The sequence below is a fragment of the Agelaius phoeniceus genome, chromosome 6 (assembly GCF_051311805.1).
Source record: "Agelaius phoeniceus isolate bAgePho1 chromosome 6, bAgePho1.hap1, whole genome shotgun sequence".
NCBI classification, from domain to species: domain Eukaryota; kingdom Metazoa; phylum Chordata; class Aves; order Passeriformes; family Icteridae; genus Agelaius; species Agelaius phoeniceus.
In genome coordinates this window covers 3,885,542-3,902,141 of record NC_135270.1, presented here as the reverse complement: position 1 = coordinate 3,902,141, position 16,600 = coordinate 3,885,542, and the positions used below count along the sequence as shown (strand labels likewise).

The 16,600-nt window shown below is 39.4% G+C and overlaps 1 protein-coding gene across 1 annotated transcript in view; it reads left to right on the top strand.

Moving 5' to 3' along the window:
* Nucleotides 1–16,600, top strand: part of LGR4 (leucine rich repeat containing G protein-coupled receptor 4) — a 74,911-nt gene that overhangs the window by 44,369 nt on the left and 13,942 nt on the right. The window contains exons 3-7 of the mRNA XM_054634689.2: nucleotides 2,928–2,999; nucleotides 4,477–4,548; nucleotides 14,036–14,251; nucleotides 14,878–14,949; nucleotides 16,362–16,430. Coding sequence (XP_054490664.2) covers nucleotides 2,928–2,999; nucleotides 4,477–4,548; nucleotides 14,036–14,251; nucleotides 14,878–14,949; nucleotides 16,362–16,430 — 501 coding nt within the window. The remainder of the gene's footprint in view (nucleotides 1–2,927; nucleotides 3,000–4,476; nucleotides 4,549–14,035; nucleotides 14,252–14,877; nucleotides 14,950–16,361; nucleotides 16,431–16,600) is intronic.

Here is a 16,600-nt window from a genome sequence, read left to right as displayed (position 1 = left end):
TGTGATTTCCCTTAGCCCATTTAGAGATGTGTGTGAGAGAGAGAAACGGAGATGCTTTTAAATTGTTTAATAATAAATATTTTTAAGACTTGCTGAAAGAAGGTAACATGGAAAACCTGACTGGATGATTTCAATGACAATTTATAATTCTGTACATGTGCTAAACTGTATGCTATTTATTTTTCACTTCTCTCTTTAAAATGAACCTGGTTGTGTAAAGAGAAGCATTTCCATCCTTCCAGCTGCTGCAGGGGAAATGTGTTGAGAGCAGTGTGTGATATACGGATCTTTGCCTGCTTGGGAGCTGCACTTGGTACCTCCTCATGAGCAGCTCCCCAAGGCTGGGATGTCGATGATAAATGTGTGTTTGGCTAACTGATGAGTAAAGCCTGGAACACTGCCAGATAGTGGAGAAATGGAAATGTAATGGATCACAAAGGTTGGGATTTTTCTGTTGGTTGGTTGGAAAAAGGCTGAAGATGCAGGAGCTGCCTTGAGGAAAGCAGAGTCCTGCTATTTGAAGTCAGTCTTGCTCTGGCTCGGCTGTCATTTGTTTCCAGTGCTCTCTAGGTTGTTGTTAGTGCCATTCAGGTTGAGGGAGACTATTCAGCTGTATTTAGTTCAGCTTTTTTAAAGCTAAAGTAACAATCCCCAGTCTCTCTGGGAGAGGGAGCAGATGCCTGACAAGCCTCACACAGAGCAGATTAATGGGGAGCCTTGGCAGAGCTGCAGCCAGAGCTGCCTGACACATTTACCAGGGCTGCCACTCCTTGAGTTGTGTAATATGTAATCATAGTAGTGTTTGCATGCAAAATGATGAGGTGCAACAGCCTCAGTTGAATTTTGTTTGATTTAAGGGTTTGTGTTATGCTGTTTCAAACACATTTTAACAGAAACGTGTTTTGCAGATTACTGGCTCTGCTGTAGAGACCCAGCATGTTTCATCAGTACTTCTTGCTGTTTACAGTGAACTTGTAAATCAATTATTAGAAGGAAAGACATGAAATATTGCAAACTTCCCTCCACATTCCCCCAGATAAAGTTAATCAAGTTGATTTGGACAGCTACTGGCAACAAAATTAATTTTAGGGGACTGTTTAGTTGCCATGTGGAAACTTCCATTCATGTTAAAAATTCGAAGTATTTCAAAAATCATGTCCCAGCTCTGAAATTCTGAGGTTGCTTGCAGACAGGAGATTTCAAGAGTAAGCATACATAGGTTCTTCTTATTTTCCTTCTAGTTTCAGAGCTGTTTGATTATACTCAAGCATGCAGACAAACTTTTCTCAGCAGTCAGCAGATGCATGGTTTTTTTAACATGCTTGTAGTGATTGCAGAGCAATAGCAGTTGGGGGGGTGTGTGAAAATACCAGGACTAGAACCCAAAATCCACCTTAACAAGCAAGAGTAACACAGTTTTCTAAGAACAAGTAGGATCTTCTGCTCTCACCTTCTTGTTCATGAAGGTGTTCTTGTCCTCTTCTCCCTTGGTTTATAAATATAACCATTGGCATTTGAGAAATGGATTTAATAAAGATAACTAGCATCCTCTCTATCAGGCAGCATTTTATTAAGTCGCTAATTCTGTTGCAAGCAGATTTATGTAAGCTTTAAGTGCTTTGGTAATCTCTTTTATGTAGTTAGAGAAGGAGATAAAAATGTAATAACATTGCTATGTTCTGGCAAGCTGATCCTTTAGGTGTTGCTCTTGTTATTTCCTTTGTTTGCCTCTTTGAAATAATGTTTTCCCTTTGCTGTGTCTAGCTTGCTTCACAGTGCCTTGTAACAGCAGGGATGGGTTTTGATATTCTGTAACCTTTGTAAAAGCACGTTGATTGTTTTTTAATTATTAACACTTATTGGATTGTACATAGTATTTCCATGGGTGATTTCATTGCACAACCTTGTGCATCGTTGCTTTTGCTTAGCTGAGATATGAAACCCCAGTCTAAAACCAAATACTTTGGCTGAAACATCTGCATCTTTTGTCAGTTATGGATTACCAGGTGTTTTGCATTATAGTCTTTCCCCTTGATGAAATACAGCTATTAGCAGCTTAACCAAGGCTGGACCTGCTGGGCAGGGGAGAGGTAAAAGGTTGGAGGAGGAAAAGGAGTGGGGGAAGGGGGAATGAGCTGTTTGGAAGCAGCTGTTTTGGCTGCTGCTTCTGCTTTCCTGCTTTGTATTCTGCAGCATCTCCCATTTTGATTACTTTTAATATCACATTGATCTTCATCATTTACTCTGTGTTAATGTCTAGCAGTCCAGACTTGAAACCAGCAACATTTTGAGAGAGAATCCTATTCCATTTCTCCCTGCCTCAGAAGAGTTTCCTTTCTTCAAAAGTTCTTCCAAATAGCTGACCAGAAAGATGAAATATTGCCAATATTATGTCTTGGTCATATCAACAGGTGTCCTGTCAATTATCAGCACTGGGTGAACATACCACTTGCTTGTGAATATTGTTTTCATATTTGGGATTTTCATAGAGACTTCTGCTGCTTTGCTGTAGCATCTAGCATCTGTTTTTACTTAAGTTCATACTGTCTTTAGAGACTGCTGTATAGATTAAAAATACATGGGAACCAGAGGCTGTTTCAGTGGAGCAATGCTGAAAGCCAGAGGATTGTGTTGGTAAATGCACTTTCAAACCTAGCACCCTAAGAAGGTTCTTCATCATTCCAAGGTGTGCTTTTCCTAGCACGTTTGCAAAAGAATCTCCCCAAGGCTGAGTAATGCATCCTCATTGTTAAAATGTGCTGTAAGCAAAAGAACTGTTACAAACTTGGAAGATTGTGAAGGTAGTGTAATTGAATGCAAAATGCATAATTGCTGTCAAGATGTGATATTGTGGTGATTTTCCTTGTTAGATGGTTGCAGAAGTACTGTATTTTGTGGCTGAAATTATTATTGCAATTTTTTTCCAGGCGACTGGCTGGCAATGACCTTACTTTTATCCATCCAAAGGCCTTGTCTGGGTTGAAAGAACTCAAAGTTCTGTAAGTAATTGGGTTTTAGAGCTTCATAGCTTGTTTTATGCTTTCTTAGTGCATAGCCAGACTGTTTACTGATGGACTGGAGGAAATTTTTTTGCCCTCTGTCCTCCTAAAGTAGAGCTCTCCTACTTTCTACTTTTTTTTTTCTTTACAAAGCCTGCTGCATATCGTCAAGATGACAGTGATGAACTTGACTAAACTAGAATTACTGTATTTTATTAGAACACTTATGTGTTTCTGAAGTATATCTTTTAGCAGAAGAATCAGAGGAAAAATCCTGAAAAGGACATTTAAGCTTCTGTTTTTCTCCACACCTTCAGCATACTCTGTCAGGTACCTGATGTTATCAGGTGGTACTCTACTTAGAGGTTTAATACACTGATTATTCCCTACTGGCAATAGAAAAAATTGCTATAGCTTGATGCTTCTCCAGGTGAAAATGGCTTTCTATTAAAAAAAATCTTTTGTTTTTCCTTCTGAAATAAGAATTTTTATCAAGTTTTTTTTTCCATAGCTAAGGAGAAAAAAAGCTTTCTGTTGTTTAAGGTTTTAAAAAACTCTATTTGAAAGCTGCAGCATTTCTGATGATGTAAATACTTCCAAATGCTAGCAGGGTAATAGGTAGTTAATTAAAGAGATATTTAAAAAAAAACCAAAAAACAGACCTTGAGGTTTTGAAGAAAAAAACCCACAGACACTATTTCCAGGGTACAGATTAGGGAGCTGCCCATTTGCAATACTATTTAATACAATATGCTGTAAATTGAATGCAAAGTGTCAAAACTCTTGAAGACATATCCATTGCAACTCTAACACTGGAGGTGCCTGAAATTCTGGCAGTTCTTGGAAAAATGTGGGACGTTTCTTAATTAAAAGCTGTGACTTGAATTTTTACCCCAGTATGCACCAAAACTGAGTAAGATTTTACAAGGTCATTTACATGCTCTTTCTAAAAGAACTCACATGACATACATTGTCCTATAAGAGAATTTTCAAGAAACCCACAGCAGTATAGCTTAATTCAGCTTGGCCCAGTGGTGCTTTGTTGTGAGCACACTTCATAAATTAGGTCGTTGATGCATTGTGTATTGATGCAACTTCAGGAAAAATTAGAGGTTTGTGTCTTTTCTAGCATGTGTAAGATAATTCCACAAGAAAACAATAACATATCATCTCTTGTAGCAAATTTGTCCTAGTGCTGTTGTTTAACCTCTTCAGTGAGTCCCCAAGGGAATTTCAGCATATTGTGTCAGCTTGTTCTCTGCAAATTAATGCTGTTAATGAATGAGTTGTAAATAAAACTGAAATAGACCATTGTTTCATTGTTGCCTTGGGGCATCTGGTCTTGAGAATTCTACATGCATTTACATACACTAGAAATCTGAGAAACCATAACAGGACTATGGGTTTTTGTGTTAGCTATAGCTCTGATAAAGATGATTGTCCAGTTCTACTTGATTAACACAGTGGATTTTTACAGAACCCTCCAGAACAATCAGCTGAAGACGGTACCTAACGAGGCCATCAGAGGATTGAGTGGCTTGCAGTCCTTGTAAGTTGCCTTACTTTGCTTCTGGTCTGGGGTTGTGTTCCAAGTTCCACTTTCAGTCACTCTGTCACCTTTGCTTTGTTCTGTAGAGTTATGAACTATAATAATGTATGTGTCATAATGTACCTGGAGTTTCTGAAAGTGCAATTGCAACTGGAACCAAGTTTCACAATTAAAATTCATGAGGAATTTTATTTGTCATCTTTGGTGGAGTGACCCAAATGCAAAACTCTTTCAAAACTCCAACACCAGGTACAAGATTGCTGTGTGAATGCGGCAGTGTGTGGTTAAACTCTAAACCCTCTTGCACATCCTAAGCTATTTGAGCAATTCTTAAATGTTGTGCAAAAAATGAATGATGCCCAAGCCTGTTGTATCCAGAGGAGGAAAAGGGATTTCTGGGAAGAAGTATAACTTGAGACATGCAGAGTATTGGTTTTACAGGAAGGTGTTGAAATCTCACAGACAGTTATGAATACCTCAGCCTTGATTGCCAGTTGCACATGAGGTATTTCATATGTGCTTATCCTATCTCATGGCTTATTATGTTTTATAAAGCATCTTAATCAGACCTTAATAGTTAGTTACAGCTCTCTAGGTGGCAGATACCTATCACTGTGAGGAGGAGGAGGTGGGAGGGGCTGCAAAATATTTCCTCCTTCCCACTTACCTCCAGAGAGAGAGGGAGGGGGAGAGAGAGTGTAAATTATCTGTTCTCTCTGTGCCAAAGTTCAGGTTTCTGGCCCAAGACCCTGTTTCTTTCAGATTATGGCTTCTTGGGAAAAAAAAATCAGTTTTTAAAATAGATTTGCAAACTATTGCACAACTTTAGCAAAGGTGCATTCCCTAATCTTGGATCTTGGCTCTGCTTGTTGCAGCTGCTTGGATATTCCAGTAAGGAGGGAATTCAGTGTCCATATTTCACTCTTGTTTTAGTCTGTGCATGGAAGAGAAAATACCTTGGTCTTGGTGCAAACACTATGCATTGTAATAAAAGCCCTTCAAATTGCATGATAAGAATAAACCTTTAGTAATTATTTAAAACAAAACAAAAACTTCTTCTTGGCTTCCAGCATTTCTTTGATGCCAAAAAGAGAAACTGCTTTAGTAAAAATGTTTGTCTACAAATCATCCATTTTATTTTCAGCGAACATTCTTTTTTCTATACAGATTTACAGTAATGTTTGTTCTCCAATTACAGTTTAAAATATTAAATCTCCAGTTGCTGGAGATGATAATTTTATGTGCAAAAGGGAAGGAACAAAATTTAAGAGAAAAAATAATGAATGTACAAATTAAGTCATTATATGTTTTTTAAAAATCATATGTTTTTTAATAATTTTGGCAAGATGACTATGTTAGAGTTATTTTTAAAAAGGCAAACGTTTCAGTTTTGAAAAAAATGATGATTATGTAGGCTTGTATAATGTAATCATTTTAATCACTTGACCAAACATCCTTAAAATTAAGATGAAAGAGTAACAGTTTAAAATGTGGTGAGATTTCCCTTTCTAGGAATTTCATTCTTCAAGGGCAAATGATAAAATATATCAATTTTAGGATGGTGAAAAAGGAGGAAATTAGGTTAGTAAGTGGTAGCAAGCTGCTTGTTACTTCTTTTTCTGAGGAAAAGCAAATTGAGATTTCCAGATAACCAGTTGGAAATGTGGTGGGCAAGTCCAGTCTATGGTGGGAAGTCACTGGTGTCAGGGTCCCAGACAGTTGTGAGCTGGAAGGATCACTGCATCCAGCTCTCTAGTGAATGCTCAGGGAGTTGAATTAAGAATAAATGAGTTACACAGGGGTTGGAGCCATGACCTTGGTGCTATCAGCACCATGCTCTAACCAACCGAGCTCATCTGAAGCTCAGGAGGATTTGATCTTGGGCTTTTTTTCCCCATCCACTGACGTGACTCAGCCTTTGGTTTGTAATTTGTTAGAAACGGGCAGGAATTTGAGAATAAATTGGGTTTTGAGACAAGTGTGGTGAGAGACCAAAAGTATTTTTTCTATGCAATTTGTTTACTTCACCAGAATGCATTTCTGTGATTTTAATGAATTTCAGGAAAACTTTGTTAGCATTATTCATGCATAATTACACTGATTATGCATATCCCCTAGTAATGCAGATAGCACCTTCTGGCAAATGAAAGTAAGAGTGATCCTCTGAATTTTGTGTCTGAACATGGAAACATAAGTGTCAGCATCCTGCTTTATTGTATAAAGAAAAAGGAAAAAAGTGATTTATTCCCCTCCCTAAGGAATTTTTGTTAATTCAAAACTCCCAAATTGCTGCAAGCTTCTTTTTAAACAAATAATTAATTGCAGAATATGTTAGAAAAACCTGCTTCTACTCTTCTATATGATCTGCATCCCAAACTTGCAAGTTTAAACATCACTGAACTGTCCCTCTTTTTGGTAATTTCCCAGTTTGCTCTGAAGTATGGTTCAGGGCTATTTTTTTCCTTGGTGAAGGCACAAATTACTTCCTCAAAACTTTACAGTATATTGAGAATAATTTCATTTTAAACAACTTTACAAGTGTTTTCTGTCTTCATGTGCTCCATTTTTTAGCTTCATAGGAAGCCAGTTGCCACAATGTGGTATGTATTAACAGACTCAGTAAACATATCTGGGTGGAAATAAAGAAGATGGTTATAGGGGCTTCATGGTCTGCAGTGTTTATATTACAGCTGGTGAGTAGCCAGCCTGCTTCAGAATACTGAATGGCAGCTCTTTATTCTCTGTTAGCATTGAATATTTTTTCCCAGCTCCGGCCTCCAAAAGAGAGTTAGAATAGGGCTCTTTATATGGAAGTGAAATTTAGCAAAATTTAGAAGTGCTGAGTAGGGTTCTTTATATAAAGGTGAAATTTAGCAACATGAAGGAGTTGTACTGAGTGGCAGCTTGCTGTGTAGCACCCCAGAAAAGTTTATGTGGCAGGGTGCTGTGATAGGGGTGGCTGTGGGACAGCTCTGCTGAGGGAGAAGCCTCTGTTTGTCCACCTTGTGCCTCTCTCAGTAGCACAACAACTTGACAAAGAGCTTCACAAATGTAAGCAATAGTCTTGGTGCATTTTGGTTGCTGCAAAGCATCAACAGCATGTTTTTGTTACTATGAGGCCATGAAGTACTTTGTGTTTTAGGTCTGCAGGTGGTGTTGGGGAGGTTTGTGGGCACTCCCAGGGTCACACAAAGAGCAGGAGGTGCAGCAGCACAGTGGTGGAGCTGCTTCCTGGGAACCACCAGGAAGCCACTGAGGAAAGTCTCTCCTCTAAGTGCCTTGGTATATTTGACTGTGATGATTTATTCTGTATCTATTCTGAACTTTGACCCAGAATCTGGGGATTTGTAAAATGGCAATGTGAGCTGCAGCAATCTTTAGGGCTGCTCTGATTGACCACAGAAAGCCAGCTACATAGGACTAGTAGGAACATTCTGGTGCAGTCCCCAATGTGTGACAAATATTGGAATTGCACTATTTAAACAAAGACTTTCAGATGCCATACAAAGGAAAGCTTTATTCCACTTGAATAAAAAACCCACAAACCGAATTGCCACCATGCATTTGCCATCAAACCCAGGAGTCTTCTGCAAGCCTGTCAATATCTGCTGATGTATTAGGTATGATTTACTGTAATTGTAGTCCCAGCACATGTGCACACTTGTCCACATGCAGGGAATACTGGAGCATTCTACAGCAGCAGTTCAAAGCACTGCAGCTTGGCAGCTCTGCCAGATTGCCAAGCTGTGGGATTTGGGATCCTGCCAGAGTGATACTGAGCTGTGATAGCTCCTGCCCCTCCTGCTGGGTGGGTGCTCACCTGAGCTGCACGGTGAGTGTCTCCATGCCTGTGGTCAGCAGGCATTTCTGCACTCCCTCAGCAGCCCCATCTGTTCAGCAGGACCATAACCAGTTCTTCAGTCTGCTTCCCTGTCTTAGGAGGCTGGAGCAGCCTTGAGGCAGGATAAGACAGGAGGCATGAATGTGCTGAACTGGCATGGGATAATGTTTTCTGGGAGTGGCAATCATCTCAGCCCAGATGGGAAACATTGGGGTCCTAATGTAGAACTGAAAGGAATGAGAGCAGAATCGTGTTTTGCAGGGTAAAATGTATGGTAAAAGCATGAGGACAGAGAATGGAGGCATATTTCAGTCATATCTAAAAATATAAAGATGACTGAAATATTTCTGATTATAAATTAATTTTTAATATGTCTGATTATAAATTATAAATTTAAAATATTATAAATAAACTCAGACATATTTAAAATATATGCTATAGCACATATCAGCTGCAGGCTTGAATTTCTAGTTTTTTTGTATTCCTTATACAGATCAAGTTAATATCTGTCTTTATTTAAAAAGTCAAATCTAGAAACACTCTGCTGGTAATGAGACTGCCTGATTTTAAGCCATAGATGATTTTGCTGACAATTTCAGTAACATAAACCATAAACACAAAATGTGTCAGAAGGGAAGATCCTTGAATTTGGAGAGAACAATGCAAATATAATCTTACATCAAAAAATGCACAGTTCTGTTCTAATTCTGCTATCTTCTTCTTAAAGAGTGCTTTAGGGCCCCAGTTGATAATTCTGTGATTCTGGATTGGAAGGACAGGACCTGTCTGTAGGGACAGTGGTGTCTGGGAGGAAGGTGCTCAAGGACTAGATGAAGTTTAGAAGCTTTAAACAGTGTTATATATAGCAAGCAGCCCTTACTGTGACAGGTGTCTTTTCAGCTAAGCACCTTTTAATGCTTTGTCTTCAGAGGTTTTCTGCTTTCCTGCTTTGCTGTTACTAAGGGTTTAAAGGGCACCAGCCCTCAGATTTAGCCTGTGTTAAAATATGGGACTAATCAGAATGGGAATGGAACAAATTGACACATTTTCTCTTTAATCTGCAAAACCAATACAGACTTAAATGCGCTGAATATGTTTTTGTTCCTTGAATGCTTAGAGTTAAGAATGTATAAGAGCTCTTCTGAGCATATCTGATTGTGCTGAAAAATCTTTAAATGTACTGCTTTGTATACTTCACATATTCTTCTATGCCATCTTTACCTTTAGAAGGTGTTCTGGTTTTCTTGCAAGTGGGGTGGGTTCTTTTGTGAACTTCAGGAATTTCTGGTATTGTTCTAGCTGTTTTGTTTTTTTTTTTTTTAACTGTTTGGGCTTGCTTAGGGAATTGCTAAGTTTAAATAAAACCAGGGAATTATTTAGAAATTGAATGATCAGAAATTTAAGTGTGACGGTGAAAGTTAAATGGCATGTAGGCAAAATTAGCTGAATCCTCTGTGGGGACTTTGCAGCAAACTGTGACCTTTGACTGGTACCATGTGAACAGATGTGGAGAAACCAGATGTGCTGGCCCACCAGTGCTGGTGATGGGAACAGCTTCAGCATGTACCACTAGTTTCTGAGGGCTGCTGTCAATTTGTCTTTGAATCAAGCAAATCCTTGTGTCGATGTTCTCAACACCCAGTGCCCAGAGAGCCACTGCTTGATGCAGTGAGCAAGCTCTCAGTGTTCTCAAGTGCCTCTGCTAACATGGGTCACTGCCTCCCCCTGCAGCAGGATTTCCCAGGTACCAGCCTTATCGGCACTCCACTTCCAACTAAAAACCTTCTCCACTGTTATTGGAGTGATTTCTTTGTGGTTTTTGAAGGAGCTCTTTAAAGAGCAATGCTCTTTAATGATTGCTATTGAGCAGAAGTGGTTTAACACAAGAGCTGGGAGTGATTTGCCTTTTATTAACGTCAGCAGTAAACTCCTGCTGTACAAGGCTGTTAATTAGGCTATTAGGACAAGGCTGTTAAAGTTTCCTAGTGCTGAAGCCTGGAAGAGCCTGTGGTCAGGGATGAGAGCTGGTGAGGCTGGTTCTGGAGGCCTCTCAGGTGTTACCTATGGGGGATACAGGCTGTAGTGCAGTCACCCTAAGCAGTGTGTGTACTTGGTGAGTAAAATTTAATTTATATGTGTGTGTTACATTTGGAACTCCTATTTGTTTGAATTGGGTAGACGTTCTTACTAATTCTGGTTCTTACTAATTCTGGTTCTTACTAATTCTGGTTTCCTTAAAGGAGAGTCAATTGTTTGAAGAGCCTGCTTTGTCCTGTTTTAACAATATATCAAATACTGATGGAAGAGCTGCTGAATGTTTAGGTTTCTATCATCTTTCTGCTCTTTTCTTCTCCCGGAGTTGGTGCTTGTGTAAGGAGGGAACACGAGGGGAATGAAAGTGAAGATGACAGCTCCACAACTGAACTCTTAATTTCTAGACTAAAATGTAAAGGTCTCTCACAAGCCAGTGTCTATAAGAAAGCTGGAATTGAAGTAGCTTCTGAAAGATAAAGGTCTACTTTGAAGAATATACTTATATCTTGAGCAATATAGTGGAAAAAGACAGTCTTTGTACAAAGTCCAGTCCAAGCAAAGAGTATTGCTTGTTCTTTGTTAATTATTTGAGCTAGGGAATATGCCCCTTAAAGAGAAGTTGTGGTCCTTAATTGTTAATGTTTTGTGAAGGTTGTCAAATACTTTAGGTTTGCTTTTCAGTTGTTTCATAAGTGCTTTGTTATGTGCATTTCACACAAAATAGGAGTGTTTCAGCTGTGTTTTGTGCATTCAGTATCATGTGGATAAGCTTTGACTGTTTGGAAGAGAGAGGAAAACCATGGCATATTAGGCTCTTAGGAGAAATGAAGGAACACAAAAAATTGTGAATGAGGCCAAATAACTTAAAAATACCTCTTTCACTTTCCACACCTCCCTGGTTATGTCAGTGGTGGGTGGTGGTGTTCTTTCCCCCCTCAGCTTTGCTACTGTGGGCTGTAGAAAATAAACAGAATAGCTGGGATGGCTGTGGAGAGGCATCAGTTGAAAGTGGGGTACTTGGGTACTGGATCCTCCTGTTCTGGGGGACAGAGGGCTTGGCAAAGCCAGCTGAAAACTCAGGGTGAGACATCATCTCCATGACTGTCTCTGTTCCCCCTGGCTGAGCTCAGCTCCTCACTGTGTGTGTCCATCCTTCCTCTGTTCCCCTCCTCCTTTAAGGCTGGGAGAGGAGGAGCAGGACCAGAGGCTTTCTTGTGTGCTTTTGTTTTCCAAAGTCTCCTAGAATAAATGGAATCTAGCAAGGTGCCACTGGAAGTACAGATGGACTAGATGAGTAAGGACAGTGATTGAGGCCTGTCTCTTGAGTATGCTTCTTCTCTTAAAAAAACCCAAACCAACCCCTTCCTCCAACAAAAAACCCAAAAAAACCCCCAAAAAACAAAACCAAAAAAAAACCCAAACAAACCAAAAAACCCAAAAACTTAGGAAAAAAAAAAAGGAGGGGAGAGGTGGGGTAAGGAGAAATTAGAAGACCCGGATATGTTTATTCCATTGGGAAATAATGCTTTTGATCTTCAGGGAGCTGTGTAAATTTAGGAGAGAAGAAAGACAGGTAATTTCTAGTTGCTTTTTTTTTCTGAAGCAGAGCCTCAGGCTTTTTTCCTCTCTCCCCCCAGCTTCTTTGTTTTCCTCCTTTATTATCATCAGACTTGAGTTTCTCTGAGATGTTCTGGTCTCCATTTAGCCTAAGAGCATTCAAGTAGAACATCATGCACACCTCTCAGACCATGGGAAAGTGATGAGGGGATGCCACTGTATGAACCATAGGAATTCACTCTGATGTACAGCTTTAGAGCTAATCTCTCACTCATCTTAGGAGAGAACTTTGACTGCAGACAATTTTATAAGTTCCCACTTGTAATAGCATATTTGTTGCTTAATTTGGTGTATTTTTTGACTTTTTATTACATGGAAATTCAGCTGATGGCTTTTTTTCTTCATAATTTGAAACATGCAAACGGCACACATCACAACAACAAATCTTTGTTTTAAGGAAAAAGATGAAGTGTGTTAAATTTGTGATCAGGGTTGTCTTCTGCATTAACTCTTAGGGTTGTATTTTCCCTTTGAATTCTGCATGTCCTTGAAGTGCTGGAATCAGATCTGTTGTGACTGTGCCTGACAAATGCAGTGAAGTCACTTGGTCCACACTGCCTGCCCAGAGGAGGACAGGATGAAGGGCTGGGGGAAATTAGTTCTGAAACTAACCCAGCTAGACTTTCAAGAGCTTATCTGATCATGGCTTTAGAAACTGGAGAGTGCTAAGTAATTCCAGAGCTGTGCTGATTTGTATCTTAATGAGCATCCCTGTGGAGGGGGGTGTGTTCTGTGTCCCTGCACCATGGCTGGTGCAGCAGTTGTTTCACACCACCTGTGCAAGGTGCTTGCACAGAATCACAGAATGATGAGGTTGGAAGAGACCTCTAAGATCATGGAGTCCAACCCGTGCCCTCACACCTCACCTGGACTATAGCACCCAGTGCCATGTCCAATCTTTTATTAAACACACCCAGAGATGGTGATTCTACCACCTCCCTGGGAAGAGCATTCCAGTACTTTATTATTCTTTGGGTGAAAAATTTCTTCCCAATATCCAACCTATACCTTCCCTGACATAGCTTGAGACTGTGTCCTCTATTCTCTTTGCTTGTATTTGCAGGGAAGTCACCATGGTGCAGCTGTGTGATGACCTGGACAAGGGCCATCAAATACTGCCCTGTGCTCTGTGCCTTCTCAAACCCACTTAGGTCCATGGATAGGAATGTTTTGCTTCTTCCCAGCATATTGAATAACCTCTGGGTCCTAGATATGTCCCCTTGTCCACCCTTAGTTACTCCAAAGATTAACCCTGTTGTGGCTGGAACCAGGACAGTTACCATAGCTAATTTTTCAGTTTGCATTCATTTAGGGGAAAAGTAGGATGGCAAATCCAGGGGTGCACAGTAGGTAAAAGTGCTGATGTGCTGTTTTGCCTTTTGTTCTGGAGAATGTTAGAAAAGATCAGGGGCAAGGCAGCAATCAGTTGTATTTGAGATGTTTCATTTGTTGGGATAATTCATAACTTGACTTTGTTCACAAACAGCTTTTAATAATCTTGTTCTCTAAAGTAGGGGCTTTGTTACTGTATAGCAGTGCCACAAACCAAAGCATACAACAGTACACGATGCTATCAACAAGGGTGATGTAGGGATAATCCATTCAAATGAGTAAATGCCTCTGCAGTCTAGGCATGCTGTCAAATTACTGTTTTAAAGAATTTTTGCTGTGTTAATAGCTAGGGGTTTTGTGGGAGATGCCTTATAGAGTTATTAATTCATTTTGGTTAGCTAATTATAAGCATATCAATTTGTTCAAATGTTTTGTTAAAAATGTCTGAAAGTTTATTATGAAACTTTATTTTATAGGCTCTTCATTTGCCTTGAAAAAGGTTTTCATGCATCTTTCAGTAACACTCCAAACTTGGAAGTATTGAATTATTTGAAATAATTCACACTTAAGCTTGAACAGAGATGTTGATGAATAGTAGGACTTCAGCTGGGCTTTGCTGCTGTGTGGTTTGAGTTTGCTGATGAATTCTTTGTTCCCCTGCAGGCGTTTAGATGCCAACCACATCACTGCCATCCCAGAGGACAGCTTTGAGGGGCTGCTGCAGCTGAGGCACCTCTGGCTGGATGACAACAGCTTGACAGAGGTCCCCATCTCTCCACTCAGCAATCTCCCTTCCCTGCAAGCCTTGACACTGGCTCTCAACAGGATAACTCACATTCCTGACTATGCATTCACCAACCTTTCCAGCCTGGTTGTTCTGTGAGTGTTTGTGTTTCACAGGGCACTTGGCTTTTATCTGCAGTTACAGTTTTGGTTCATCCAGGGTGGCACAGAAAATGGATATTTTGCTGTGTTTTAGCTCAGTTGGCCACTGCCAACATGAGATCATACCATGTATGGTAGAGAATCTGCTGAAGGTTTGCTAAAAACTTTCTCCTAAACAAAAAGCCACACTGTTGTGGGTAGTGAGATTCGATTTCTGACATCTCATTATGTAATGAATACTTCAAAATAATGGTTGCCACAGAAAGCTTTCAGAGATACAAAAAGAGGAAGAAATTATTTTAGGTGACACTGTCTCTTTGTAATCTTAAAAATCTCTGTAGAATAATAAGAAAAATATGTTTGATTTCTGTGTTTGCTATTTTTCATCACATTTCTGGATAGTGATTAATGATTTAAAATAGGTTGTCTTGACTGCAAGCAATCTGTTCTTTTTCCATATGAGGATGAAATATTCTGTTTGGAAGTGAAAGATATTCTTCTCTGTAATCCATCCCATGCAATGTTTTTGCTAAATTGTTTAACCTCTTGATTTCATAGAAATATCTGCTAATTTGTGAACTTACATGAAATCATTCCCTTGTTTTGGTTTTGTTTTTCAGACATCTTCATAATAATAAAATAAAAACTATAGGAAAACACTGTTTTGATGGATTAGACAACCTTGAAACCTTGTAAGTATGTTTCCTAAAATAATTTGTGGTCATTGTTTGTCTCAGTCTCAGCTTAATCAAGGTTGCCCTGCTGGTATGATCAAAGTTTTGCAAATCAGGTGTGTGTGCACTGACAGTTGGCTCCAGCTGAAGGCTGGTATCAGTGCACTGCCCCACCAAAAAGGAATTACCTACATTGAGAAGCAGGTAAATACCAGCCTGGGTGAGGTGTCATGCTGGCTGATGTGGCTGCAGTGTTCCCAGCCCTGCTCTAGCTGCTGTACCTTTGCATAGCACTCTGCTGAGCCAGGTGGACAGGTCACAGGTGTTTGAGTGGCCCCATGAGTGACGAGGGACAAACATTTGTTTCTCAGGTTTCCTGTAGGGTTAAACATCTCTAGGATACGTGTCCAAAGCTGTTGTGTGACAATTGGAGCTTTCTGAGGGCTGCTGCTCCACTGTTCCTCATCCTGAACCTCCTGAGTTGCCTCAGTGGCAAGGACTGGCTTTCAGCTTTTCCCATTTCCCTGCAGCTCACTCAGGGAGTGTCTGATAAGTGATATCTCCATCAGCAGTGCCTTTTGGTTTGCTTTGGGGAATGCTAAATTAGTGAAACTAATGAGGGAGGGCAAGGGCAAGCCAGTGCCAAGCTCTGTTAACGTGAGGAGCTGGGAGGAGGCCAGAGATGCTGCTTACTTCATCTCTCTCACCCTCAATTGAGCAATGACATGCTGGGCAAAGAGATACAGCTGACACAGGACTCTGAAAATGGCTTTGCATTATTTATTCCATTATAAGGAATAAATATATATCTAATGGAATAAATAGACATATTTATTCCATTTTAAGCAATCCCTTTTGCAGAGGTCCTGACATTACTGCTGGAATATTGACAGCTTAACTGAGAATTCAGCAGATCCCCATCACCAATCTGTCATGAGGTTTTTCTGTGCTTCTAATCAGTATTTATAATTGGTTTTGCTGCAAGATCTGCTTTTACATAATGGCTTATTTACTGTTTGTTTTATAAAGCCTTAACAAAAGGTATTCATAGTCAGATGATAATACAGAGTAGGCACTTGTATCTACTTTTCAAAAAAATCTTTGAAATCACAGTTCATTTCTGTGTAAATTCTGTTGAAGAAAAATCTATGAGGTACTGAAAAATACTGAGCTTTGCTGTAAGGAAATATTATATGACTTAATATGAATAATCCTCTGGGTAATATTTAATATCTTACCTGAGTTATTAGCTGGTTATAAAGTATGTAAAACATCAGAGGATTAAATCTAAATTGAAGTTAATTCTATGGTCTAGTTAAAGGTGTTCTGAGAACTTTTTTCTTTCATTGGACTGTCTTAAACAAAAATTATTTTGACAATTCATGGCTACTGTTAAAAATGTTATAATCTTCTTGCTTTATTTCTTCTAGGGATTTAAATTATAATAACATGGTAGAGTTCCCTGAAGCCATAAAAGCACTTCCAAGTCTAAAGGAGTTGTGAGTATTACTTACTCTTCCTTTTTATCAGTTTTCTTTCTCTTTTTCATAAATAAAAAGGGGAAGAAAGTCCTGAATTTAAGAATGCTTGCCTCGTTGTGCAGGAGCCTAAATTAGGTTAAGTTATGCTAAGTGAGACTATGATTAAAAGAAAATATAATCATCATCTG